Source organism: Arabidopsis lyrata (assembly GCF_000004255.2).
Source record: "Arabidopsis lyrata subsp. lyrata unplaced genomic scaffold ARALYscaffold_6, whole genome shotgun sequence".
Lineage (NCBI taxonomy): Eukaryota > Viridiplantae > Streptophyta > Magnoliopsida > Brassicales > Brassicaceae > Arabidopsis > Arabidopsis lyrata.
This window is the reverse complement of record NW_003302550.1, coordinates 10,355,205-10,382,459: the sequence shown is the minus strand read 5'-3', so window position 1 is coordinate 10,382,459 and position 27,255 is coordinate 10,355,205. Positions and strand designations below refer to the sequence as shown.

At 31.6% G+C, this 27,255-nt stretch overlaps 4 protein-coding genes across 5 annotated transcripts; 2 read left to right on the top strand and 2 right to left on the bottom strand.

Annotated features, from left to right (window-relative positions):
- Positions 1-88: 88 nt before the first annotated feature.
- On the bottom strand, positions 89-1,049 carry LOC9308161 (arabinogalactan peptide 16). The gene is made up of 2 exons (XM_002872046.2): positions 741-1,049; positions 89-386 (listed from the first exon to the last, which is right to left on the bottom strand). The coding sequence occupies exons 1-2, from the start codon at positions 856-858 to the stop codon at positions 313-315; spliced, it is 192 nt and encodes a 63-aa protein (XP_002872092.1). The 5' UTR covers positions 859-1,049; the 3' UTR covers positions 89-312.
- Positions 1,050-1,906: 857 nt separating this feature from the next.
- LOC9310236 (inactive leucine-rich repeat receptor-like serine/threonine-protein kinase At5g24100) lies at positions 1,907-4,437 on the bottom strand. The gene is made up of 3 exons (XM_021020639.1): positions 4,283-4,437; positions 2,689-4,013; positions 1,907-2,561 (listed from the first exon to the last, which is right to left on the bottom strand). The coding sequence occupies exons 2-3, from the start codon at positions 3,968-3,970 to the stop codon at positions 1,996-1,998; spliced, it is 1,848 nt and encodes a 615-aa protein (XP_020876298.1). The 5' UTR covers positions 3,971-4,013; positions 4,283-4,437; the 3' UTR covers positions 1,907-1,995.
- Positions 4,438-7,739: 3,302 nt separating this feature from the next.
- LOC9310235 (acidic endochitinase) lies at positions 7,740-9,615 on the top strand. The gene is made up of 3 exons (XM_021020482.1): positions 7,740-8,141; positions 8,584-8,780; positions 9,042-9,615. Exons 1-3 carry the CDS (start codon positions 7,824-7,826, stop codon positions 9,445-9,447), a joined length of 921 nt encoding a protein of 306 aa, XP_020876141.1. The 5' UTR covers positions 7,740-7,823; the 3' UTR covers positions 9,448-9,615.
- Positions 9,616-18,515: 8,900 nt separating this feature from the next.
- On the top strand, positions 18,516-22,129 carry LOC9310233 (G-type lectin S-receptor-like serine/threonine-protein kinase At5g24080). Of its 2 annotated transcripts, none has more exons than XM_021020210.1 (5): positions 18,516-19,182; positions 19,343-20,686; positions 20,777-20,957; positions 21,046-21,496; positions 21,654-22,129. In XM_021020210.1, exons 2-5 carry the CDS (start codon positions 19,456-19,458, stop codon positions 22,023-22,025), a joined length of 2,235 nt encoding a protein of 744 aa, XP_020875869.1. In that variant the 5' UTR covers positions 18,516-19,182; positions 19,343-19,455; the 3' UTR covers positions 22,026-22,129. The 2 variants fall into 2 exon arrangements, with proteins under 2 accessions (XP_020875869.1, XP_002874166.1); XM_002874120.2 differs by having other exon boundaries at positions 19,332-20,686.
- The last annotated feature ends 5,126 nt before the right edge of the window (positions 22,130-27,255 follow it).

Here is a 27,255-nt window from a genome sequence, read left to right as displayed (position 1 = left end):
CTACACTGAGCGGTTTTGTTTAAAAATTTCAGTTATAAAATAACAAAAAAAAATGTCATTTAAGATAATGAATGTGAGAATAAGAAAATTAATAAGGAAATGTAAATCGATTAAATATATTTCCAACAGTTGAACGCACATCGACTTTATACAAATGATATGGACCTTCAAAAATGTATCCTCCAAAAATTAGAAAACCACTTTAATTTTCTCTACCACACATACAAACTTTTATGGTCTCTATTTAGTTATAATCAAAATGAAAAAATATAATTAAACTAAATAGAGACCAAAATTAAATTGACAAAAGGATCAATGGATGAGATATGTGAGGACCAAAGCCACCAACATAAGGACATATGCTATGCCTTGGTCTATCGTTGTTCCTGCAATATTTTGTTCCAAAATTAACCATCCGAACAAATATAAAATAATTGCACTATCCATAAAGAAATTAGCAATTTTACGTTACAGCTTCATGGTTGTTTGATTTAACTTTTCCAGTTAACTAAAGTAACCCGAATTATTATGGCATTATTTTATCTAAAGCATTAGAGAGTAGAACTACATATCATTGGTTAAGAGATAACTAATTACCTACTTACTCTCTTTTTTCTTACGACAAAAGGCATAGATTAATTAGATAATTTTGTGAATATTGAGAAATTTAAGATATTCACACATTTAACAAATTTCAAGAAACATTTAGTTAACCATTGATTATAATTATATAAACTCACCGTCACTTGTTGGAGCCGGAGCAGGAGCCGCGGATTGAGCTTGTGCCATCGGCAACAAAATGGCGAAAATTATCGATACAATTGTAGAAACTCCGAAGAAAAGCCTTGAGCTCGACATTTCAATTATTTTTCCTCCCTCTTTAGTTCTTAAATTCTTTTATTAAAGCTCTTCCCTCTCTTAACTCCTTAATTTCTTTTCTTGGAGAAGGATTTTAGAGAGGGAAGAACAAAGAGAGAGAGGAAAATGAAAAGAAGAAATCAAAAGAAAAGGCTAGGCAGAGCGATAGATGAGGTAATGAGAATTATGAGAGATTCTTTTGGCTTTTTATTGAACAATTATTTTCTACTTTATGGTCGACCCGCATCTCTCGGAACAATTCATTTTAGCCCCACAATAATTGATGCTTTTGGAAATGGGAAATTCAAACTTGTGAATGTGAAAAAACTGCTATAATTTCAAATACGTTTTAAGTATAATTGAATTGATCCCGTACCCACAAATTGTTTTCTAGCTTCTTCTGTCTAGTTTGGACACATACAATATTCCCCCTACTATATTATTGCCATTAATCCAAAAACATAATTGTTGATCTGTTGTCGTTTCATTATTTTTTTTAGTAGTTACCTTTTTTAAAAGTGTATACTAATTTTAATTTTGCCATGTAAATTCGTAATTGATATTAAAGTATGAGTACTATTTTACCTCCATAATTTTAGATTTTGTTTTTATGTGTGGTCAAAATCCATAATAAAGTTATTTAATTAAGGAAAAATTCCATAATGATACTCTTAACTATTTTTAGATTTCCATAATAACACACGAACTTTTTTCTTATCTAGAAAAATATATAATACATGAACTATTTCTTAATCATTTCATTACTTAAAGCCTTAACAATGCATCCATTTTAGGACATCTCGTAAAATCCAAATTTCAACAAAGCATTTCAATAGAATTTCTTCTTTGAACATTATAAAGGATAAAATCCAAATTTAAACATAAACATTTCAAAATCCACACATATATCCTTATGAATAGCATCAAATTTTAAATATCCAAGATTATAAAACTTATGGAATTAAATTATTGATGGAGTAAGTTCTCCTATGCTTCATCTAAATGTTAAACACCGTTTTAATATTAAAATTATCTAAATGTAAAGAAGTGTCGCTAAAATTTGATATATCTGCCACTGATGATACATTTTAAATCATAATGCCAAACACCGTAAACTAAAAATTTAGAATGTATTAATCAGTCCCTCTCAATCTCCTCCAAAGTCTCAATCACTTTCACCATCTCTGGTCTCTTCGCCGGAACCCTAGCCGCACAACTTGTCCCTAACTGCAACATCTGAAGTAACTTTGATTCAATGTTAGGAGTCTTCACAAGCTCCATATCAAACACTTCACCTGTCCATTGTTTTGCAATAACGTCATTAACCCATACCACCAGATCTATCCCTTCCTTTCTATCATCCATACTCGATCTTCCGGTTAGAGTCTCCAACATCAAGATTCCAAAACTGTATATGTCTGATTCAGGTGTAGATCTCCTTGTGTCGGTTACTTCTGAGGCACGGTAACGTAGTATTGATCTGGCTGATGAATCTGCCCTCACAACCGGGTTGGTTAACAGAGGTAAACCGGCTTCCGATATACATCCATATCCTTCCGAGTTCATGAAGACGTTAGAAGATTTGATGTTTCCATGTGCGAGCTTCTGTATGTGTAAGTGACCTAATCCTTTTGCTACTCCGATCATGAATCTCAATCGTGTTTCCCAGTTCAACGGGACATGGCCCTCGTCGGTGTTCTTGCCTGCCCGAAAAAGGAAAAAAAACTTTCTTCAGATGCAAGAAACTAACATTATCAAATAAGGTTTCAATTTTTTGTTCGCGTTTACCATTTGCGTTTGGAAGAATAAACTGAAAAATGTGGAACGTACCATGAAGACGAAGAGAAAGACTGCCATCAGAGTAGTAATCATACACCATAAGCTTCTCTTCCTTGGAACACACGTAAGCCCTTAAGGGAGCAACGTTCTCGTGCTTAATGTTTCCTACAATCTCCATTTGATGTTTAAAATCCTTCCGGGACACTACTATGTCCTTCAACCTCTTAACCGCGATGACCTTGGAATCTTCTAGAACCGCCTTATACGTCATCCCGAAAGTGCCCTTCCCTAGAAACTCTGCAGAAGCTATCAAAAGGTCTTCCAAGTTAAAAGCTAGATTGCTTCCTTCAAAAAACATTACTTTGTTAATTTCGCTCTTATCCTCCATGTCTTCTATATTCTGCTCTTTTCCTAATTTAGAAACTTCCTTCTCACTTGGCATCTTCTGCGCTGGTTTCAACTTCTCTGGTTTTGGTTCTGTCTCTGTCTCTCGTTTCTTCTGTCTTTTAACATAGCAAACGATTATCAGAACCGCGATTACAAAGAATATCACGAAGCAAACGCTAATCGCTATCCCGAGAATCGCGGGTTCGGATATATAGATCCCCTTTTTTTCTTTCTCTTTCTCTTTAGGAATCACCGGAGGAGGGGCATTTTCGTAAACTAAGTTGTTGCCGGAAAAAGCCGAGTTCCCGAATCTTTTCAGAGAATTTGGGATTGATCCGGTGAGATTGTTGTTGGAAAAGTTAAGTCTGTGTAGACCGGGGAGATTAAGATCCGGAATCTCACCGGAAAATGAGTTTTTAGCTAGGTTAAGTGAGACGAGTCCGGTAAGATTAGCAAATCCCGCGGGAATGCTACCGTTAAACCTGTTACCGGACAGATCAAGAACGGTGAGATTCGTCCACGTGGCGTAATCGGACGGTAATGGGCCAGAGAATCTGTTGTTGCTGAGACTAATTGCTTTGAGTTTCTTAAGCTGCAAGAAATCAATTGGGAACGGTCCTCGTAGGCCGTTGGATCGGAGACTGAGGATCTGAAGCTCCGATAGACGGCTGATAGTTCGCGGCGGGATCACTCCTAGAAGACTTGCTCCGGGCAAGTGAAGGGCAGTGACACGTGTGCCGTCTCTGTCGCATGTGACCCCTGGCCACGTGGTGCATACCGGGCTGCTTGCGTTCCACGCTAGAGACCGTGGGTGAACGATGTTGTTGCGGAAGTCGAGAAGAGCTTGTCTGTCGCCGGCTAGGTCACCGGTGACCCGAGAAAACAGAGAAGTTGATCCAAAGAAGAGAAGTAAAACAACATAGAAGATGGAAAATCTTCTACTCATCTTCTTAATAATTTCTCTGGTTATGTGATGGAGACTTTTATATCTGCATTAGATAATATTATTTGATGAGAAAATGTAGATTTTAACGATTGCTATCATGTTGTTTATAATTTTATGTTATCTTGTCAAATCAAGTCTATAAACTCGGCCTGACATGGTTCCACAAAAAAAAATAAACTACACTTATTCATGGCTAAAATGACATTTGAATACAAATATTCCAAAAGTTTAACTTATCAAATATATAAGCCAAACAGATTCTTCAGATGTGATTGCAATTTGCAAAGAAAGTGAAGATAAAGAACAACTTACAGTTCAAATGCGGAATCTCATTAAGGACTGGCGAGACTTTAGTTTGAATTGGGAAGAGAGAATGTAAGAGATAATAATGAGAATTTAAAAAGCAGAGAAGAGAGAAAGAACAAAGAAGTTCGGTCTGCAAAAACTATAGGCAATGGAAGCCATAAAAGATAAATACTCCATCCGTTTCGTTTTAGTTGTCGTTTAAGGTTTTTTCACACAAATTAAGAAAAGCATTAAATTTTCTGTTTTACCTTTTATTAATATATTTTATAAAAATTTCATTGGCCAAAACATTAAAACAGTAGGGATAAAACTAGAATTTTCATCAAATATTTGCATTAAAAACCTAAAACGACAACTATTATGAAACAAAATTTAAATCCTAAAACGACAACTAAACCGAAACGGAGGGAGTATTATTTAGGAAAGTCAAACCGTTTACACACAAATGATTTGGTTAATCACATACCGGCAATACACAAACGCTAATAAACGTTTAGTTTGGGCACATTTCCGGTTTAAGGAGCTTCAGTGTTTTAGATTAAAGATATGGAAGTTGGTTTACTAAAAGTACAATTAGCTGGGGCATGATGGTGACAAATATTGTTAGTGCTGGTCTGATGGAGGATTATTATAACTTAGAAATCATTTAAGGGAATATGAGCTGTCAATTTATTTTACTTTGATTTTTAATTAACATAAAACCCCTCAGATTTTTTTGTTTCTCAACTTTTCCCACCAAAACTAATTTGAACCATAAACAATATACGTAGTTTGAGTTCTGCATGCATTACATAATTAATTAGCAATGTTTCATAGATATCATTTTTCGAAAACATTGTGTGTTAGGTTTTATAAAAGATAAAATAGTCGATTTTCATATATCCAAGTTTCTAAAATTGCAACTTTTTTTTTGTTTCTGCTAACAAGATATATTATGTGCATGAGTTCATGTATAACTCAAGAGTCAAGAACAATTTTAACTCTTAAAAAAAAAAGAACAATTTTAACCCTTTATAACAAAAGAACAATTTTAACATAAACCATTAGGCTATATATATGTCTTAACCCTAAAATTGCAATGCTTAATTAGAGGGGGTGGGGAGTAGAAAACTTTCTAAAGGTAAAGGACCTTTTGTGCTATATGAGCCTATATATGAGTATATTTAAAGTGTATATACGGTACGCACATGCAACTGCATGAATAATTTGTATATCAAGCGATTACTATAACATATTAATAAATTAAAATCATATCTTATGTGTGTTTGGCAATGTAACTTCACATGATCTGCGAGCATCTTATAATCATTGACGTAAATAGTTGTTGATATATTTTACTAATTTATGTTGTTTGTTGTGCATATATTATTGTAGCTGCATGTGCGGCCAAGTGGGAAAATGATTTTTTGCAGCTTAATTTATTGTCTCCATTACCAACAAATTTAGAGCTTTTTCTATTCCCAATTGCTTGTCAGAGCCGTCTCACACAATTAGAGAAAGCGAAAACATTAACTATCCCACATACAACAATGAATTATCAAACGCCTAAGGGAAAGTGACAAGATTTACCAACGTTGTGTTGGTCCAGTGATAAATCTTTCAGGTGGAGGTACTGGGTTTGACGCCCGTTGGGAGAGATCTCTTTTCTAAAGAAGATGAATTTAACCTAGTGTGGATCCCACCTCTGGGAGATGTAGAGTCTTCGGGGTTGAACTTCCAGATATTCAAAAAAAAAAAAAAAAAAAAAGTGACAAGAGTTACTACTATAGCCTCTGGGCAAAGGCAATGTTATTCTTTAGAAAATGGGCCATTCCGGCCCAAATATTTATCAGCATTTGGGTTACGAATTTTTGCCCTGAACGTATGGATCAACAATTCTTCTTTTTGTTTTAGTGGGTTTAGTGAACAAGAATATTCTACACTCCACCAAAACACTATGATCAACAATTTTCGATAATATGTGGAGATTAGTTTGGATTAATCATGTGAAATTTTCTGATTAATTATATGTATCTTTCCGGCAACAAATGATTGTTTTATATTGTCCATAGTCCATACATTAATCAAGTCAAGGTAAGATACTATTGTACCTATGTTAGGGTATTCTGGTAATTTGCTTACAATACCTTGACTGGTGTTTGTTTTAGCAGAATGATAATCAGATTAATAGATAACTTTTATTTTGTATACATAATTTATATCTCAAAATAAAAACAATACTCTGTACACAACTTTAAACTATTTAGGCATGGGCATTCTCAATTGGTCATCCGACTTTCTACGTTTGCCCAATCTGTATCCAACTTTCATTAGGTATTTGGTAGCTAAAATTTTCACTGGTTATAGTCGTATAGATATGGATCGGCTGTTGGTAGAATACCTACAAAATTAGCTGTTTGATAGTTATCAATTATAAATTTATTCTTTATCAAAATCAAAAAAACTAAATAGTTATTCAAAAATCAAAATTATCTAAAAATACTCAAAATTACTCAAATTTACCTAAACAAATACTAGAAATACTTGAATATGATTCCGATCTATGAAAATTTTGACGACATATTATATACCTAAATTACATACATCATATACTTGAATTATTCTTACATGCATATTTAAAAATACTTGTAGTATTTGATATTTCCTAATTTATAATATATATTTGTCGGATATTACATAAATAAATGGAGAGGCCTAATAAAATATACTCGGAGTATAATTTGACTTTGAAACTTTATTGAGTTTAATCAATGATTGTATTTTTGATAAAAATAATTATTATGAACACTTTTGAAAGTATTAAACGATTTTTTTTTATTTTTTTTTGACAGCAAGTATTAAATGATTTTAATTTCAAAAATTAGTAAATGCGTTGGTCATTCATTGATTGGAAGAGAGCATAAGACCTTTTCAAAGCTAGTTGATAGAAATACTTCTCGGTCTTATCCCTAATTTTACAGAGAAATTATTAATACTTTTACTGGGTTTAATTGACAATAAAATTTATCATTGATATGTAATAGAGAAAATATGATAATACCATAATTATGGTTCTACTACAATTTCGATTTCTAATTTGAGTAATGCAAATTTAGATCAAAATAGTTTCGACTCTATAGATAAATTGAAATGTGCCAAATGGCACGTAAACCAGCAAGAGGACAAAGTCAACACCACAAAAGACGACAACGAGCACAATGTGAGGTTCATGATCTACCCTCTGCGACTGCTATTACTAATTTGATCGCAAGTTTTAATTTATTTTTCTTTATTTCCTTAGACATTTACAGTTAGTGGTCAGAGATTAATCTAGATGGCTTTTTTAATGTTTGAAATTTATATCTAGTTTAAGTCGCAAAGCAATATAATTGGACGAAAGAAAGAAAACAACCAATGAAAGTCATGTAATGTGTGTGAGAGACATTATAACATACATAGATAAGATAAAAATTAAAGCAAACAAAAGTCATCTTTTACTTTGGGGACATATAAGTCTTTTATAAAAAAAAGAAGTTAAGCAATAACAAACAAACACATAACCACAAAGATGACAAAAAACATGACTAACATTAATCTTCTCAAGCATGTTATATACCTTCTCTTCTTCATAAGCTGCTTTATTACCAAACCCTCCGATGCATCCAGAGGTGGCATAGCCATCTATTGGGGCCAAAATGGCAACGAAGGTAATCTCTCGGCCACATGTGCCACCGGCCGGTATGCTTACGTCAACGTCGCCTTTCTTGTGAAATTCGGAAATGGTCAAACACCGGAGCTCAACCTTGCCGGCCACTGCAACCCTGCGGCCAACACTTGCACCCATTTTGGCTCTCAGGTCAAAGATTGTCAGTCTCGTGGCATCAAGGTTGGTTCATTCACATATCCGATATCCTTTAATTAGGTCTAGATGATTTTTGTTTTTTTTTTGACAAAAAAAAAATGATTTTTGTTTTCGAGATAGAAAATAAATAAATTTTGTTTTCTTTCTCAAGTTTTAATGCTATAAATTAACTAGTTTGAAATCACATTTCTTTTGATACTTTTTTTTTTTTTTATTTTTTTTTTTTTTTTTACTTTAAATTTCCATTAAAAAAGAAAAGTACAAGACCCTTAGGCCCAATGACGGCCACATGGCCCATACAACTAACAGAAAATAAAAAGAACAGCCAGGCCCCAAAGAAGAGCCCAGAACAAACAAAAGCAGAGAACAGGGCTCAATCTTCTATCCCTCTCGGTTCCTCTCTTATGGTTACCTGGTTCTCTTTGTTTCAAGATTCTTTTGATACTTATGTCAAAATTATTTAAAGGTTATGTTGTCTCTCGGCGGCGGGATCGGAAACTACTCGATTGGGTCCAGGGAGGACGCAAAAGTCGTCACTGATTACCTGTGGAACAATTTCTTGGGAGGAAAATCATCATCACGTCCCTTAGGTGATGCTGTTCTTGATGGTATCGATTTCAATATCGAGCTTGGCTCTCCTCAACACTGGGATGATCTCGCCAGGTAGTAATTACGGAATTCTTTTGAATAAATCGTGATTAGAAGATGTTGAATACCACCAATGATTTGGGTGACTAATTTAACTATTTTAGTTCCGGTCCAAAAAGATAACGAGATTCGAACTTTTTGGTTATACTATATATAGTTATACTATATATAAAAGTTTTATTTAGGTGTTTAAATTCCTTCTTGGTGTTGACTTTTTTTTTTTTTTTGTGAAAACAACAAACTAAACTTGAAAAACAAAATTATGCTTGTGGACAGGTCTCTCTCAAAGCTTAGCCACAGAGGCAGAAAAGTATATTTAACAGGAGCTCCTCAATGTCCATTTCCAGACAGATTAATGGGAAGTGCTCTCAACACTAGACGTTTTGACTATGTTTGGATCCAGTTCTACAACAATCCACCGTGTTCATACTCTTCAGGAAATACTCAAAACCTCTTTGATTCGTGGAACAAGTGGACCACTTCAATCACAGCCCAGAAAATCTTCTTGGGTCTTCCGGCAGCTCCCGAAGCTTCCGGAAGTGGCTATATCCCGCCAGATGTACTGACTTCACAGATACTTCCGACTTTAAAGAAGTCTAGGAAGTATGGAGGTGTAATGCTTTGGTCTAAATTTTGGGATGATAAAAATGGATACAGTTCATCTATATTGGCTAGTGTGTGAAAAGAATCGTAATGACCATTCTATGTATATCAATTCTCTAGTGTTTGGTTTTTGAAGAATTGTTGTGTGTGTGTGTGTGTGTGTGATGTTAGTATTCTAATTTAAATTGTTTGTATATATCAATATACTTAATCAACCTTCATTAATGAAATTAAGGATTTGCTTTTAGTATGCACGGATACAAATGTAGTTGCATGAAATATCTTTTCAGAGGTAGATGTCTACTTCGGAAATATAATTGAAACTGGAAATTCTCAGAAGCGCAAAGAAACGACATGAATCACAATTCCGAAAAGAACAGGGAAAAAATGGAAACTTATGTTTTATATGAGAACATAACAATATCTCACATTGGAATGATAGAAAAGATTTTGACTAATATTCAAAAATAAGTTTTTCATGTGCTTTCAAAATATAAAAAAATTGAAAATAATAATATCACACATTAAAAAAGAGAAGAGCTCTTCATCTTATATATTAAAGGAGAAGTCAAAAGTGCTCACGTTCGCTCACAGAATATGTACAGTCGTTTTGCCCCCCTCCTTTTAATGAGATTAAATTAGTGAAATTTCCATATTTTTTAATATAAAAAAAAATTCGAACATGTTAAAAAAAAAGAAATATAACGTTTTCGTTTTTTCAACTCTAATTTGCCTATTGGGCTTATATTTTTACAAAAAAAAAAGCCTGGTATAATTTACACCGTCATATGTAAAACCCTAAAATATTGTGCTGGAAATTCCTATAAATATAGGATGCCTCCCTTGAAATTCAAACATCACGGCTTGATTTTTATGCATAGCAATTATGGTTTATAGTTATTTTTTTGTACCTCAAACTTGGTCCTTTCTATGATGCATCGTCATCGGTTTTTTTTTTCTCCTTTTTATGTTATGGTCACTTGGAAAGTAAGATCTCATAGATCTTTGCCAATTGGTGATGAGTTATTTACGCAAGATTTATAGTTTGGTCGATTACATGTTTTGGTTTTCGTAGCTGTTTGGTTTTATATGAATGAGAATTTTCATGATTTTGATTAGCACCTCTTTCTTTTCTCAGGTACAAGCATAAACTTTTTGTATTGTGGAATTGCAAACGAAACTCGAATCAAATTGAGGTATCTCTCTAATCTTGCTTGCTTTATGCGTTTTAAAAAAAATAAATTTAATTTGATTGCTTTACTGTTACGTGATCATATAGTTACGATCATAAAAGGATTAACCGTGCGGCTGTATTTTCTTTGGTACGATCATTATTCTTTTAAGTGTTGTTTTTATTTTACGTATTGTTTTATTGTTTCGAATATATTTCTTTAATACATAAACTTTAAATCTGTTCAGAATGAAGTGTTCTATATTATGGAGTCTATGGAGATTATGCACCGTCTGCAACGTTGTCCGGATCGTATGAGGGAGAGTGCATGAGTCGTTATGGACTCAAAGACGTGTTTCCGGACTTATAATTATCGTTATCGTATGATCGATATCTCGATGTATCTTTAAATCTTGATTATGATATCTTTCTTAGTTATACTAAAATCATATTAATTAATGAAATATTTTGGATTATATTGAGTTTATCGTGTTCATCGAATATCACACATGTTTATGAATCGAAGTTAATCGGTACTATCTTGGGAATAATATTCATTGTCGACAATTCTTATATTCTGAGTTTATTATGCTTAATTGAAAATAATTGATACTAATACTCAGAATGATTAATCACCGGCGCTATGTTTTTAATGTATACGATGATATATATACCTAATCGGCGACATGATAATTCTTATCGCTATATCATGTATACTAGACCGGAGTTATAAAATATCTTATTCGTGTAGAGATACCTAATTTACCGGTTCTTAGAGGATTAATTCACGACTAATCTTAAAACAGAGGCTGCTAATAATGATGAATTATTGCGTCCGTGTATCTTATATGTTGGTAACTATTTTAAATACATATATCAAATTGAAATACATATATATTAATAACAACTACAACAATCTGTAATGCCTTTTACTTTTGATATGATAATCTTTTTGGGTTGATATTAGCTAATCTCTATCTAATTTTTTGAAACAAACAAAATAAGAGATATAGATAGATATTTGTCTTTCCGATTGAGACCGTTCTATAATTTCATATTGTTTTTTAATATTATTTGATGTTATCCTATATAATATTATACAAATAATTATTACTTTGTATTATTTGAGGTTATCCTATATAATATTATACAACAAACATAAAGAGTATTAAGATAATAACTACTTCTTATGTTTTACTACCGAATCTATCGAGATTGTATTTAATATTGATATATACAAATATTGGATACTATTAAACAGTTTTCTATTTTATTTTGTATTAAGATAATAACTACTTCTTATGTTTTATTACCGAATCTATCGAGATTGTATTTAATATTGATATATACAAATATTGGATACTATTAAACAGTTTTCTATTTTGTTTTGAATAAAAAAGGATATACTTATAAATTTACTTTTTTTTTTTTGTTATTTATAGAAATTTTTATAATATTATAATATATTTTTATGTAGTAGCCCATAAAAAGTTAGGTGTTTCTATTTTTGATTTTTGTAAATTTAAATGAATATGTGAATATATTGATATTGACATTTTAAAAGAATATTTTTGGGGTTATTGTTTAGGGTTTTTCTCCTTATGTAATGATATAGAGTATTATGTTAATTTATTTTTTTAAAAATATTTAAAATATTATATTGAATATTCTCATGATTTTATTTGGTAACTACGAATATTGAAGATGAATAGAATGGAATATTTTCGTAATATTTTCCGTTTTTGATGATTGTGTGTGTATTACGACGATTTAAAATGTTATTTTCTATAAATATATAACTTTTGTTAAGTCTATCCATATATGTATATATATAGAGAGATGGCGTCGGTTCCCTGTTGCTCTCGTGTTTGCAATTACTATTAACAAGAGCAAGGGTCAGACTCTGGAGCATGTAGGATTGTATCTTCCCAAACCGGTGTTTACCCATGAGCAGTTGTATGTTGCGTTATCTAGAGTAACGTCGAGAAAAGGTTTGAAGATTTTGATTACCGATGAGAATGGAAAGTGTTAGACGAAAACAATGAACGTGGTGTTTAAGGAGGTTTTCCAGAACATATAGTTTTTGTTCGTATCTTAGACGTATTATTTTCGATATCTAAGCATTTTGAATTTTTATAATCGTTGATGCTATTTACAGACTTATGTTTTTCTAGATATTATATTCCAAAAGGGTTTACATTTATTGTATTGATTATGGGATTTGAGAAAATATTTATTAGTAAAATTCTCAAGAAGTATGGGCATTTTATATTCTAAGATGTTTTATATCATAGTAGATGATTACACTTCGATGACTTCCAAAATTCATATGTTATCACAAACTTAGCGTTAGTCAAAAATGTGTTTTACGCTAAATTTGTGGTTAAATATTCGTGTATCTACCTGAAATATCTTATTAATTCAATATTACACTTAGCAATTTATAATGTAAAATTTCTATATTCGCTATATATTAAAAATCTAAATAATTTATAATGTAAAAGTACTACTTTATACAAGTAATGTTGTGGTAAAATTTATATATATATATATATATATATATATATATATATATATATTCTTAGATATTATGTTTTTGGACTTTTTCCTTCTGATAATGTTACATTTCTATTTTAAAGAATCATATATATCTTCAGATTTGAGTAAATTCGTATATATCTTTACCTTTAATTATTTATGATATTAGGTTTACGTGATAAGTATATATATGACGGTATCGTCTTCATCCAAATTAGTTCTTTCTTGGGTAACATGTTCGCCGACATGGTTCGTTTTGTCGACGTATCAGATTTGGTACCGACAATACCAAAGAAGAGAATCAGGGTCACAGTTCTAAGAAGATATGACGGTTTCACGCTGTTTAATTCAACTTTGGAATTAATATTTGTCGATAAAAAGGTTAGTATTTGTCGAACTGTTTTTATATCATACAAAACTGTAAATTATAATGATATTAACATTGTTTGTTTGTTCTAACAGTTAATTCGAACACTGTTTATATTGTAGGATACTATGATACATGCCGTACTCAACAAGGATCTTCATGTTGGATATTCAGAAAAACTCATATAGGGCAGATGGTTTGTAATAAGTAATTTTAACTTAATTCTTGCTATGGGAACGTTTAGGGCAACACCTCATCTGTTTGAAATTCATCTCAAAACTTCAACCTCTGTTTGAAAGTGGAGAGCTTGAAAACCCAAACATTTTTTCGCTTTCGTGAGCTTCGAGGATGTACTAGATGGTTTAGTAAATCCTGTTTTTGGTGTTGGTATGTAACTGTTTGATTATTATATTTTACCTTTATTTAACATTATCCTCAAATGCTAATAATAACATGATTTAAATATAGATTTGATTGGTCGTGTTATGAGTGTTGGAAACTATGATGAAGATGTATCTCCGGATATTACTTGGAATCAAGTTTATCTCGAATTAGAGAACGAAAAGTAAGTCTTTGTACATGTAACATTGAAGCGATGCTTTGTGCTAGAAATTTTTTTTACCTCTTTTTTTTTTCTTCAAAGTGGACTGCGTCTACAGTGTCGATTACCAAGCGAATATTCACGTGAATTCTTTGATGGTTGGAAGATGTGTTGATAACATCATCATATGTGTTTTAAGATTCGCAAAGTTGGAAATGGCTCAAGGTGACTACGTTTTTTATGTATTCGTTTCTTATCTCTATTCCTTGCTTATTAAGTTGAAAGAGGATCCGCAAAAAAATTGTAGACCAATGGCGTGCAACTACTGCAGGCGCCTGTACGAAGCTTTTGTTCAACCCCATATGTCCTGAAGAGGCGGCTATGCGTACGTACTTTGCGGGACGGGATGATGGACTTTAGTTGTAACAATTATTTCTGAATTTCGTTTGTTACCAAATTCTTTTGGACTTATCGCTATTATATTTGTCAAACACTTTATTTTAATTTTTTAAAAAGTACGCATGAATAATAATATTCCGATCATATTTTATTATTGTTATATGCATTTTTTTTTATCTAATACTATCATCTTCTATTTTATAATAGTATAATGTTTTATCGTAGGTCGAGAGTCTTAAACCATATAAACATTTAATAACTAAATAATGGTAATACATCAACGTATTCAAAAAAAAAATGCCGCATTTGACGAAGGTCGACGATCTTATCCCTTATGATAGAAATTGCATCATTTGTGTCAAGGTTTTGGTTTTTTGGTTTGAAAATTTTGGCAGACCTAACCAGAAGTTGGAGATGATTCTTGCGGATTTAGAGGTTAAACACTACTTTCACGTTCGACATTTTTTTTTATCGTGATTTGCCTTACATACTTTATGCTTATGTTATTCTTATTATTTAGGAGACTAAGATTGAAGCTACTATTACCGGTGGTGCGTTTGATCTTGATAATTTAACTAGCTTGAGGGAAGACACATGGTACTTTCTATCTGATTTTTTGGTTCTGTACTTGTCGGATTTGTTGAGTAACACGTCCAATATGTTCCGTATATGGTTCCATCGACCAACTAAAATGACTAGCACGTTTGAGCGGTCACCAAGTAAGTGTATTGAGCCTGAAAGATTTAGCAGCATAAGGGGATGGAGGATCCTGACCGAAATTCCGATTGGTACGTTTTTTTATTTCTACTTTTTATTTGTTTGGTTCTAATGAAACAATGGGATAGCTAATAAATTGAATACTTTAAATCAAGATACGGTGGGATTTATCGTTTATATCGACCGACTTATACGGATCCCTTATGTTTCTGGACAATACGAAAGGGATAGTGGATGTAACTGTGTCTACTTCATCTTAAAGAATCATAGGTGAGTTTCTTTTTCAATTTGTATTTCAGAAATTCTTTATATATGACGTTTAGTTTTGGTTTGAAAATTAAAAGGGGATTGAAATTGAGATGTTGCGCGGTAGGAGATTTGGCCGACTATTTTATGAGAGTATGGGTAAACCGAGAATATGATCATTCGTACCTTCGTGATCCTGTATTTTGTGTTTTGAGGTTTTGGCATGTTAAAGAGTATAAATGTATTGACTTATATTTATTCATCGTATTTTCCAAAAACCAAAATTTAAGCCTGTTATTCTTCTTTGCTCTCATCGAATTGAATATTTTACAGAAAAACCATGTCTCATGAATAGAGTTGGATGCTCTAGATTTTATCTTGACCCGGAGTTTGACGAACTTGAGGAGATCAAAGAACGGTAATATTCAGTATTTATAATCATTTATTTGTTGGATATACGTAATTCATACATTTAATGGCCTATTACATTTTTATATATAGTACACTCTCCACAGCTTATGCTTGAGCAGCTACGAATTCAAGATGTTCCGGTTCGGATGCTTGAGTGATCATGGAATTTTCTACAAAAATGATCGATGAGTCTTGTGTTGTTATGGGTTTTAAAGAATATCTAAATACTTATTTTTAGAGACAGTATGCTTGATCTTTTGTAATATTACGGTCAAATTTTAAAATCTCATAACTATGTTCTATCATCAAAATTTAAATGTTTTTTTGAGAGAAAATTCTTGGTCGCGTAAGGCGCGGGTAACTACCCTAGTTAGTATATAAGAGATATATATGGATTACTCAAAAATTTATTTTGAGTTAGAAACCCTTCCGTTCATATTTCACTTTTCAATAAGTAGAGTAACACATACTAGTGAAAAGCTCTTACCCTTTTTCGATGTGGGATATTATATTGTTCTCAAAATTTCTATTTTGAAAGCACATCATTAACTTATTTATGTTTTGTAACTATTGAAAACATAAATAAATAAAGAAATAACCTACTTGGATGATTGGATCAGCAAATTAGGTTTCGATGCCATGTTAAAGAAACTGTGAAAAAGTTTTGTTTGAATTTAATAGAAGAAACTATTCATATACATATACAAAGGATTGATCTAATATATCTAATCTAATTGGGTTATGAACGGTTTAACATGGAATGCACCAATCCATGTCATTTGTTCTTTTATATACAAACAGGGGTTAATCCAGGTTTTTACTATTATAGAATGAGTATAGTCATCGAGTACAACAGTTAAAAAACGGATCTAAACATCGCACTATTTTGACTGGTCAAGTAAAAACAGTTAGATAAATTCACATTTAATTTGTTGCCATCATTCAAAATCTATATATATAATGAGAGAGTTTTCTCTCCATCTAGAGTGTCCACATAGGCGACACATCAGCGTACACGTCATCATACATTTTTAATAGGTATAAAATGTTACCTAAAAGATTCGAACCCCTTACCCAATACATTCGAACCCCTTACCCAATACATTTAATAGGTGCATTTCAAACCAAATTGCCATTTAAATCGTTTTGATTGATATCAAAATTTAAATTATATATATGACTTTATAAAACTTCCACTCAATTTATTTATTAAACGAAGAAACATTAAAAAAAATTTCATATACTTTTATATTATCATCTTTTAATAAAAGAAAATATTTTTTCATAAACAATAACATTGTTTAATATAAATAAAAAGTAATATAATATAACACACAAAAATATGTGAATAGAAGTTAATATACAAATAGATAATTCAAAAATAGAAGTTAATGAATTAATAAAACACAGCACAAAAATATATAAGATAACAATATGAATAAAAATTAGAAACATATAGATAATTTTCAAATACATATAATTTATATATGAGAAGTAGAAAACAAAAAAATATGTTATCACGCTAGAAAGACATTAACCTTTTCAAGAGTTATAAAATATTTAGATTAAAAAAGTTTATATGATAGTAAACTATAGAATTTAGATTACACGAAATAAGAATATCTATTTTTCAAGAAAAAAGTATGTATCCAAAATCAAGATAAAATATATATAAAATTGTATAATATATTTAAGGAAAGAATTGTGATTTAAAAGTACAATTAGATACAAGATTTCTTTAAACAATAACGTTAGAGTGCAATGTTTCATGGAAAATGCAATGTATGAGAATAGGAAGAATCCAAATATCAAATTTAATATGTAGGAAAAAGAACATTTTATAATAGACAAGAAAAAAAAATATATAAAAATGAAATAGATAAAGAGAATATAATTTTAATATAAGTTTATAATGAATCAAAAATTTAATCAATTATTTTAACGAAAAGAACGTGAAAAGAGATAAAATGTCGCGAGGTGGACGACTGCATATTAGAATATGACGAATAAAATGACAGCGAAATAATTTCAAGAGAAATTGACTAAATTCAAAAAGATGTATGAACATGACATGGTCGAGATTGTATTATATTTCTCTGAATTTTTTCAACTAATTTTTTACCACGTGTTACCTAAAAATTTGTTGGTTTTTTTCAAGAGAAACATTATTCTCAATAAAATCTATGTTATATATCATTCATAATTAAATAGGTTTATGTCATTATAGATTTATTTTTTAAAATTCAATATATATATTTATATTCACGTCTTATATTGTTAATAGTTTATAAGTAAAATCTCGCGCATTGCGCGGGGTCACAAATCTAGTTTTAATAAATGGAAGAGTATATAGAGTCAGCCCCGGCTCAGATGGGTAGGGCGGAAGTGCGACGGCCCGGGGCTTTTTTTTTTATAAAAAAATTTTACATATAAAAAGGCCCAAATATTTTTTTTAAATATTATTAATATGAGAATTATATTTTAAGAGGCCTTATTATTTATAAGAAAATGTATAAAAAGGCCCAAAATTTTTAAAATAACAATTTTTACTATAAAAACTCCGCAAAATTTTTAAAAATTAAGTAAATTTTCTCTTTGTATATAATAATAGGCCAAAAATTTTTTTTTGCCCTAAGGCTCTCAAATATATTGAGCCGGGGCTGTATAGAGTAATAGTAATATGAAAAGCATATTAAAAAAATTTCATATTACTATTACTCGCATAAATCAGAAAAAATCAACTGATTTATGCGACACTATAAAATCTTCGGTACCATGAACACACATTTCACAAATTATAAATTATATATTGGTATGAAAAGTAAAGTTTATGATTACATCTTCCATCATAGCTGGAGTTTTGACACTATTAAAAAAGATTTAATAAAAAACAAAAAGGAACAAAACAGGTGCCGCCATATCCAATATCCAACATTGTCAATTACTCAGAGCCGACCATTTACGAAAACGAAGACCTTTTGTCAAAATTTAGCTCAACCACAAAGACACGTGCCACAATCTCATTCTTCAGAGTTCTCCCACCGAACTATCTCTCTAAATGCGTTCAAATTATAAGTGAGTGATATATAAAGAATACTAAAGCATATGGTATAACGATTTTTTAGCTTTGTTACAAGATTCTTACTATGTCTTCATTTCATTTTTATTTTCCTTCTTATAGTCTCTTCTTCTCATTCTTATGCTTCTTCTTAGTTAGCTCCGTAGTTCAAGTTGGCTTGGCCACTGAATCACACATTGGTTTGGGTTCAAAGTTAAAAGCTAGTGAACCGAACCGGGCATGGGTTTCCTCCAACGGCTCTTTTGCAATCGGGTTTACTCGGTTTAAGCCAACCGACCGGTTCTTACTAAGCATTTGGTTCGCACAACTTCCTGGTGATCCAACCATCGTCTGGTCTCCCAACAGGTACACATAATCCTTAAAATTTTAGTTATTACAATAATCTATATTAGTAGTATATATAGAAATTTGATTTTTAAGCTAATAATTTCTTTTCATATAATCAGAAATTTTCACATTATTTTCACTTAAATATCCAAATATCTAAAATATAGAAACTTCCCAGTCACCAAAGAAGCCGTGTTAGAGTTAGAAGCCACCGGAAACCTCGTACTCTCCGACAAAAACACTGTCGTATGGACCTCAAACACCTCAAACCATGGTGTTGAAGCAGCGGTTATGTCCGAATCCGGAAACTTCCTACTCCTTGGAACCGAAGTTACCACCGGTCCAGCCATTTGGCAGAGCTTTTCGCAACCTTCCGACAGTCTCCTCCCAAACCAACCTTTAACCGTTTCCTTAGAACTAACCTCTAACCCTTCACCGTCGCGACACGGCCATTACTCCCTGAAAATGCTGCAGCAACACACTTCGCTTAGCCTCGGCCTAACCTACAACATCAATCTTGACCCACACGCTAACTACTCCTACTGGTCCGGACCAGAGATTTCGAATGTCACCGGAGATGTTACCGCGGTTCTTGACGATACCGGAAGCTTCAAGATCGTTTATGGAGAATCCTCAACAGGAGCAGTGTACGTCTACAAGAACCCGGTAGATGATAACCGGAATTACAACAATAGTAGTAATTTTCGGTTATCAAAAAATCCGGTTCTACGGAGATTGGTATTAGAAAACAACGGTAATCTCCGGTTGTACCGGTGGGACAACGACATGAATGGTTCAAGCCAATGGGTCCCTGAATGGGCAGCTGTTTCAAACCCGTGTGACATAGCTGGAATATGCGGTAACGGAGTCTGCAATTTGGACCGAACCAAGAAAAACGCCGATTGTTTATGTTTGCCCGGTTCGGTTAAGCTTCCTGATCAAGAAAACGCTAAACTCTGTTCAGATAACTCATCTTTGGTCCAAGAATGTGAGAGTAACATCAATCGTAATGGTACCTTCAAGATCTCGACGGTCCAAGAGACCAACTATTATTTCTCAGAACGTTCTGTCATCGAGAATATCAGCGATATGAGCGTGAGGAGATGCGGTGAGATGTGTTTGTCGGATTGCAAGTGTGTGGCTTCAGTTTACGGTTTAGATGAAGAGACGCCTTATTGTTGGATTCTAAAGAGTCTGAATTTTGGCGGGTTTCGAGATCCTGGCTCGACCCTTTTCGTGAAGACTAGAGCTAATGAATCTTATCCCTCAAATTCGAATAATAATGATTCTAAATCGCGTAAGAGCCACGGATTAAGACAAAAGGTTCTGGTTATTCCTATAGTTGTGGGGATGCTTGTGCTTGTGGCACTACTAGGGATGTTGTTATACTATAATGTAGATAGGCAGAGAACACTAAAGAGAGCTGCAAAGAACTCGCTTATCCTTTGTGACTCTCCTGTGAGTTTCACTTACCGCGATCTCCAGAACTGTACCAACAACTTCTCCCAACTTCTTGGATCAGGTCAGAATTAAGAATCATCATGTGGATTTATAAAATGTTTTAACTTAAAAGTGTTTGAAATCTTATTTTCTTTGTTTTATGATGTGGTAGGTGGATTTGGGACAGTATACAAAGGAAAAGTAGCGGGTGAAACGCTAGTCGCGGTGAAGAGATTAGACAGAGCATTATCTCATGGCGAGAGAGAGTTCATCACTGAAGTCAATACCATTGGTTCAATGCATCACATGAACCTCGTTCGCTTGTGTGGTTACTGCTCGGAAGACTCACATCGGTAAGACTTAGAAGACTATTACCAAAAACTTTCCTCTGTTTTCAAGCAAAAAGATTTGAAGAAAATATGTTTTTTGGTGACATTACAGGCTTCTAGTTTATGAGTACATGATAAATGGGTCATTAGACAAATGGATATTCTCTTCAGAACAGACAGCCAATCTACTTGATTGGCGAACACGTTTTGAGATAGCGGTTGCGACTGCACAGGGAATCGCGTATTTTCATGAGCAATGTCGGAACAGGATAATTCATTGCGACATTAAACCTGAAAACATCTTATTGGATGAGAATTTTTGTCCTAAGGTATCAGATTTTGGGCTAGCCAAGATGATGGGGAGAGAGCATTCACATGTAGTTACGATGATTAGGGGTACGAGAGGCTATCTAGCGCCTGAATGGGTGAGTAACCGCCCTATCACGGTGAAGGCCGATGTGTATAGTTATGGAATGCTTCTTCTTGAGATCGTTGGTGGTAGGAGAAATCTTGATATGTCCTTTGGCACTGATGATTTCTTTTACCCTGGATGGGCCTACAAGGTAATACTAAGAAATGATTCAAATAGTTTTTTTTTTTAATATTAAAAATGATTCAAATAGTTATAAACATAAAGATATTTAAACTATGAAAAGTTATCAAAGTCTAAATGATCAGCTCTGATTAGAACCTAACGATTTTTTGAAAATTAATGTATAGGAATTAACGAATGGGACAGCTTTGAAAGCTGTGGATAAGAGGCTACAAGGAGTAGCAGAGGAAGAAGAAGTATTGAAAGCTCTTAAAGTAGCTTTCTGGTGCATACAAGACGAAGTATCGTTGAGGCCTTCGATGGGTGAGGTGGTGAAGCTTTTAGAAGGTTCTTCCGACGAGATATATCTGCCACCGATGCCGCAGACGATTCTAGAACTTATAGAGGAAGGATTGGAGGATGTGTATAGAGCGATGAGGAAAGAGTTCAATAATCAGCTTAGCTCTTTGACTGTTAATACCATCACAACCTCTCAGAGTTATCGTTCCTCCTCTCGGTCTCATGCTACTTGTAGTTATTCTTCAATGTCTCCTAGGTAGTTTTTGTTTTGTTTTTTGCATCATTTCTCTATTTCTTGGACTAAGAAAAAAATGATATTTATTGGAAATAACTTAAGAAACAAGATGCATATCTTGCGGAACAATAACAGTAAACCGTGAAAACTCTTAAAAACCGGTGATTTCAGAATGGAATATCTATAGCTCCCTAATAACGTTCTTGTACAAACAAATTTATCCATAGCTTTATTCATTTTATTTGTTAGAATTGGATTTAAAATTTTTACATTGTGTGTGTTCAACTTTATGTTAATGATACTAACGACATATATGTACGCTGAGATCTCATACTAGACACAACTTAGTAAATATTATTCCATAAGATTAATCAAAATTTACTCTCTTCAGCATTTTGTGTTTTAATTGATTAAAATACATTGATGGTATGATAGAGTACTAGTCAGGTGGAAATTAAAAAATGTTTTTGACCTCTAATGTATTATATACTCAAATACTTGTAAGTAACATTTTCCTATATAGCAAGCACCTGACCAAAGCCGACCCTGATATATTTGAACCATCCAGCTTTTATTAAGGATGTCGAAGTCTCTTACTACTAAACCAAATGAATTTTCATAACAAAATTTGTCCCCTACGATTTGAAAAAAATAAAAATAATATCTTATTGGGTTCACAGAAAAGGTAACAAATGATAAGAAATAGTGAAAATGGTTAAAAAAAACCAGAAGTCCGATCCCATGCTTAGAGAAGGCAAACGATATAACTCTTAATCTCTTATCTTAATCATCGGATCTTGCTCTAGCGGTATCTATCCCGCTAAAAACGGACTTGGGACGGTCAAATCCTATTTCAATTTTAAATCATCAATTTTCTTATCTACGGAATCCGTAGACTCTCACGAATCGAATACTTTTGCCTAAACAGTTTCTAACTTTGGACGTCTTCAAAGAGAGTACAATAGCCAACACAAAACGAATTTATTTTCATCTCCTATCTACTTTAAAAATTTTGAAGTTTTAAAACACTAAATAATGCATTTGATTATGAGTATGAAAAAAAATGAGTATGATTGATAAACAGTGTCGAAATTTGCCTTCACTCTGCATCAATTTTCACTAAAAGATCTTCACTACCATTTTTTCCCAATGCTGTAGAAAACAAAGTTTGAGTCAAAATTGAAAAGAAAGAAAAAGAGTGAGAGATGGATTTATTTAATGCACAAGTTAGTAAGTGAGCTTTTAATATTTTAACCCATGTTGATATGAAAGTTGGAAAAAAATAAACCATGTTGACATGGAAAATTCAACAAGAGTAACATAGTTGGATTACAAAGTAACCATTTACACAAATTCCTTAGAAATGAAATACTAAGTTTTCGATTAATTGACGCTTAAGAAAGGACGACAAGTTTTCAGCAATGCGTTGGTGTAGGATTGTTATTCAGTCCTTACTCTTACAGCTAGATTTTGGTATCAGGTTTTGTTTTCTCGTGTAGTGCGAATTAGCTTACTTATTTATACATCCACAACAAGAGCAAGCGAAATGTTTAATTATGAATATTTTTCGCCGACCAGTTTGGCTCACAAGACGTTGATTGCAAATTTTAAAACATAAGTATAATTAGTAAGCTAATTTTAAAACATAAGTACAAATAAGTATAAATCACAGTTAAAACTAGAGTAATAAAAGTTTAATTTGAAATTTTCTTGATTTAGTTTGAAAAATTAAGATTGGAATTGTAGAGTATGGCAAAGAGAACAACTTTTATGTATGTTTTATAAAATTAAAAAAAAAAAAACAACTTTTATGTATGGATTGAGATACACTTTTTTTTTTGGGTATGGAGATACACAATGTTATAATATTAAGCTTTATTTATTTATTTCTACATAAACATATTTATCAACTAAAATTAAATATTAGTAGGTACAGGAGAAAAAACTGAAATTACTATGTAAAGGAGTTTGAGTCAAACGGGTAAAGAAATAACCAAGTAGGTCATACAAAATAGCAAAAACCAACTAGGGCATACTTTAAATTCCTCAATATGTGTTCTACAATTTACATCAAAATTTTATACGGCTGGCAGCTACCCTCCTTAGTCACTACCTAAGTCCCCCAAATGACTGCAACAATAAGATATATATATATATATATATCTCCTATACTATTATTTGGAGAGTACATTTTGGAACTAACCTTACTTTTCGTAAGTTATTACATTAAAATGCCATTAGAAATAAAATTTTAAAGAGTAAATTAATTCAGTTTATTAAGGATAAACAAGTAAAATACTAATTTATGTCATTTAATTAAATTATAAAACGAAAACCTGTTATTAATTTTTTTTTTAAAAGAATGACCAATCAAAATGAACATATAAGATTTGATATCTAACTTACCATATTAATTTGTTATTAATCATTATACTTCACTTCTCATCTTTATATGATTATATTTATATGAAACAAATAAATCATCATATCATCCACATAATAAAAAAAAAAGGGAAATTGTTAAAAATACCCCTTTTGGTGTGCCTCTTTTCAAAAATGTCCCTTTTAGATGTCCATTTTAAAAAATACCCCTTTTTAAATCTGAAATTTTTATAAAGTTTTATTAGGTTTATAAGGTACTTATGGATTGTAACTACTACTTGAAGACTCGATCCAAGTATTTATAAGGTTTTATAAGGTGTTTTTAAAGGTTTTACAGGTTATTTTAAAGGATTTTCAAGGTTTTTTAAAGGTTTTACAAGATATTTTAAAGGTTTTTAAAGGTATTTAAAATGCATTTATAAGGTATTTATAAAGTATTTATAAGATTTTAGATACATAGAAATGTAGTTTGTGTATGTTTTAATAATATTACATACATATTTGGGTAAATCTTATATTTTTAAGAGCATTTTTTATAAGGTTTTAAAAAAGGAGTATTTTTGAAAAGTGGCAATGAAAAAGTGGCATTTTTGCAAAAGCCCCTAAAAAAAAGTAATTTTTTTCCGCATATGCCAAGATTTGAATATTTAAAAACGCATATAAATTGTTCAATCTATGAAGGAAACAATCAAACGGGTCAAAAATTCAGTCTTTAGTAATATATTTATTTTATACAAAAATAAATTCAACAAAATTCCAACGGAGTAACGGGTCAGAATTTGAATATTTATATTCGATTTTATATATTTATTTTTTTGAAATGTATAATTTTATATACTATAATTAAAAAAATTAAATATTTTAATTTGCAACATTTAAAATAAGTTTTACTTGATATTTTTAAAGAATATCATCAATACTTAATAGTTCAAAAAGTTAAAAAAAAAAAAAATTTGTCATCCGAAATTAATTAGTTAAAAATTATAAATACTCTAATATGATTATTTTTAAAAATATTTATAATAGGTCACAAGTTAAATATAATGTATTATATGATGAAATGAGTTTTGATCCTTATAACTATTTGAGCAGTTATATTTAATTTCATATAATTCATTTTTTGAAATTCATAATTTTATAAACTACAATAAAAATTTAAAGATTTTAATTTGGAATATTTTAAAATAGTGTAGAACATTTAAATATGGTTTGACACCACTAAATATTTGAAAATTTGATTCCGCAAGCAATTTTGGAATTAACGTATAATAGATTGTGCACACAATATTTTTATTTGGATTCTAAAATGAAAATATATACTCCACGCACGGGTTGATATTATTATATACTAAATATATGTTCATAACATATTCGATTATGCGAATAATTGGTAAATTCCATAATTATAAATCTCAAACAAATTCCGTAATTCGATTAGCTCAAACAAATCTCTATTTCAACAACCAAAGAATTATAAATTGAAAAAGAACTTCCTAAATTAATTCAAAATAATAGCTAACTTTCTTAATTAATTCAAGATAATCTACATTTTATATGCGATTCATTTATGGTATTTTAATTTTTGGTCTAACTGAATTATATGCATTCATATTTTGTGGTTGTTAACATAAATGAACTCATTGTTAAAAAAATATTACTTTTTAAAAAATAAAATTATTTTCCGTTTTCATATCTTAAAAAAATATTATCCACAATTGAGTATTATAGAATATATATATATATATATATATATATATATATATATATATATATATATATATATTCTAATATTGTATATATGGACTCACAAAAAAATTAATATTTTTTCACTTATTATTATAATATATTAAAACTTAATTCTAATATATATATATTATATAAATTTTGTAATAAATAAAATTTAACCCGTATTTTAGTACGGGTGATGATCTAGTATATTTATAAAACACAAACACGTATATTTTTGGTTAAATAACATATAAACTTAGTTCAATATATGTATTTGAATGTATTGAATGTTGAACCTGAACCCCCCAGGGTTGGTAACATCATGTAAAAGATGGGACAAAGTTCTCATAAGACAAGCACAAAGATGGGTTGAATAGATCGTATAAATTTGTGGAGAAAATAATATAGATTTTGGTATAGCTGGACTCGATAGACGAGCTGCCTACGTACCCGAAGCGGGATCAAGCCAAAACGTAGTTCGATTACACCAAAGAGAAAGTATTTAGTCATTATTAGAAATGACATTGTTTGTGTCTAAATAATGGTAAGAAATGTAGAAGGTGAATCTTGTGTAGAAGAATATGAGTCCCCTTTCTTAGAGTCTTCACCTCTCTTTTATAGCCTCTTCCTTCCTTCTAGGGTGTCTTTACTTGGCCATTAAATTTAGAATTAACTCCACAAAATAACTCCAATTTTTGGCAATTAACTCCTAATCTTGAATGACAAACTTAATTCCTTTGACAATGACAATTAATTCATGAATTTAATCACAAATTAATGTCAAGGTTTGACCACCCCCTTTTGCATTATAGGGCTCCTAGGATTTTGTAAAGTGATGGTTCTCCAACATGTAAAATGGACCCCTTGTGGGATCCGGTACCAACATTAGCCCCCCAGTTCTTCGAGTAAGATGATTTGCTCGGAGAACTAATATTCTTGACAATCATGCGGCAATAACTTTGATTAGTAGATTAGGCATGCAAACTTTGTTGTTAGATGCGAGGTGAACTCGTTTTTGCCTAAAGACTTATTCGCGTAAATGCGAGCATTGAGCTCGGCTTTTGAACGTATTTTGCTACGAGGCGAGCTCGGCTTTTTTAACATATTTTAGTGCGAGACGGACTCGGCTTTTAAATGTAGTTCTG

What these genes read in the sequence shown, in the direction of transcription:
- LOC9308161 (XM_002872046.2), bottom strand. Translation starts at nt 858, where the DNA reads ATGTCGAGCTCAAGGCTTTTCTTCGGAGTTTCTACAATTGTATCGATA. An exon ending in TCCGGCTCCAACAAGTGACG is followed by an intron (nt 387 to 740) that starts GTGAGTTTATAT and finishes AAAATATTGCAG; the next exon opens with GAACAACGATAGACCAAGGC.
- LOC9310236 (XM_021020639.1), bottom strand. Translation starts at nt 3,970, where the DNA reads ATGAGTAGAAGATTTTCCATCTTCTATGTTGTTTTACTTCTCTTCTTT. An exon ending in TCTTTCTCTTCGTCTTCATG is followed by an intron (nt 2,562 to 2,688) that starts GTACGTTCCACA and finishes TTTTTCGGGCAG; the next exon opens with GCAAGAACACCGACGAGGGC.
- LOC9310235 (XM_021020482.1), top strand. Translation starts at nt 7,824, where the DNA reads ATGACAAAAAACATGACTAACATTAATCTTCTCAAGCATGTTATATAC. An exon ending in GTCAGTCTCGTGGCATCAAG is followed by an intron (nt 8,142 to 8,583) that starts GTTGGTTCATTC and finishes AATTATTTAAAG; the next exon opens with GTTATGTTGTCTCTCGGCGG. An exon ending in CACTGGGATGATCTCGCCAG is followed by an intron (nt 8,781 to 9,041) that starts GTAGTAATTACG and finishes GCTTGTGGACAG; the next exon opens with GTCTCTCTCAAAGCTTAGCC.
- LOC9310233 (XM_002874120.2), top strand. Translation starts at nt 18,905, where the DNA reads ATGTCTTCATTTCATTTTTATTTTCCTTCTTATAGTCTCTTCTTCTCA. An exon ending in CTCCCAACTTCTTGGATCAG is followed by an intron (nt 20,687 to 20,776) that starts GTCAGAATTAAG and finishes ATGATGTGGTAG; the next exon opens with GTGGATTTGGGACAGTATAC. An exon ending in ACCCTGGATGGGCCTACAAG is followed by an intron (nt 21,497 to 21,653) that starts GTAATACTAAGA and finishes ATTAATGTATAG; the next exon opens with GAATTAACGAATGGGACAGC.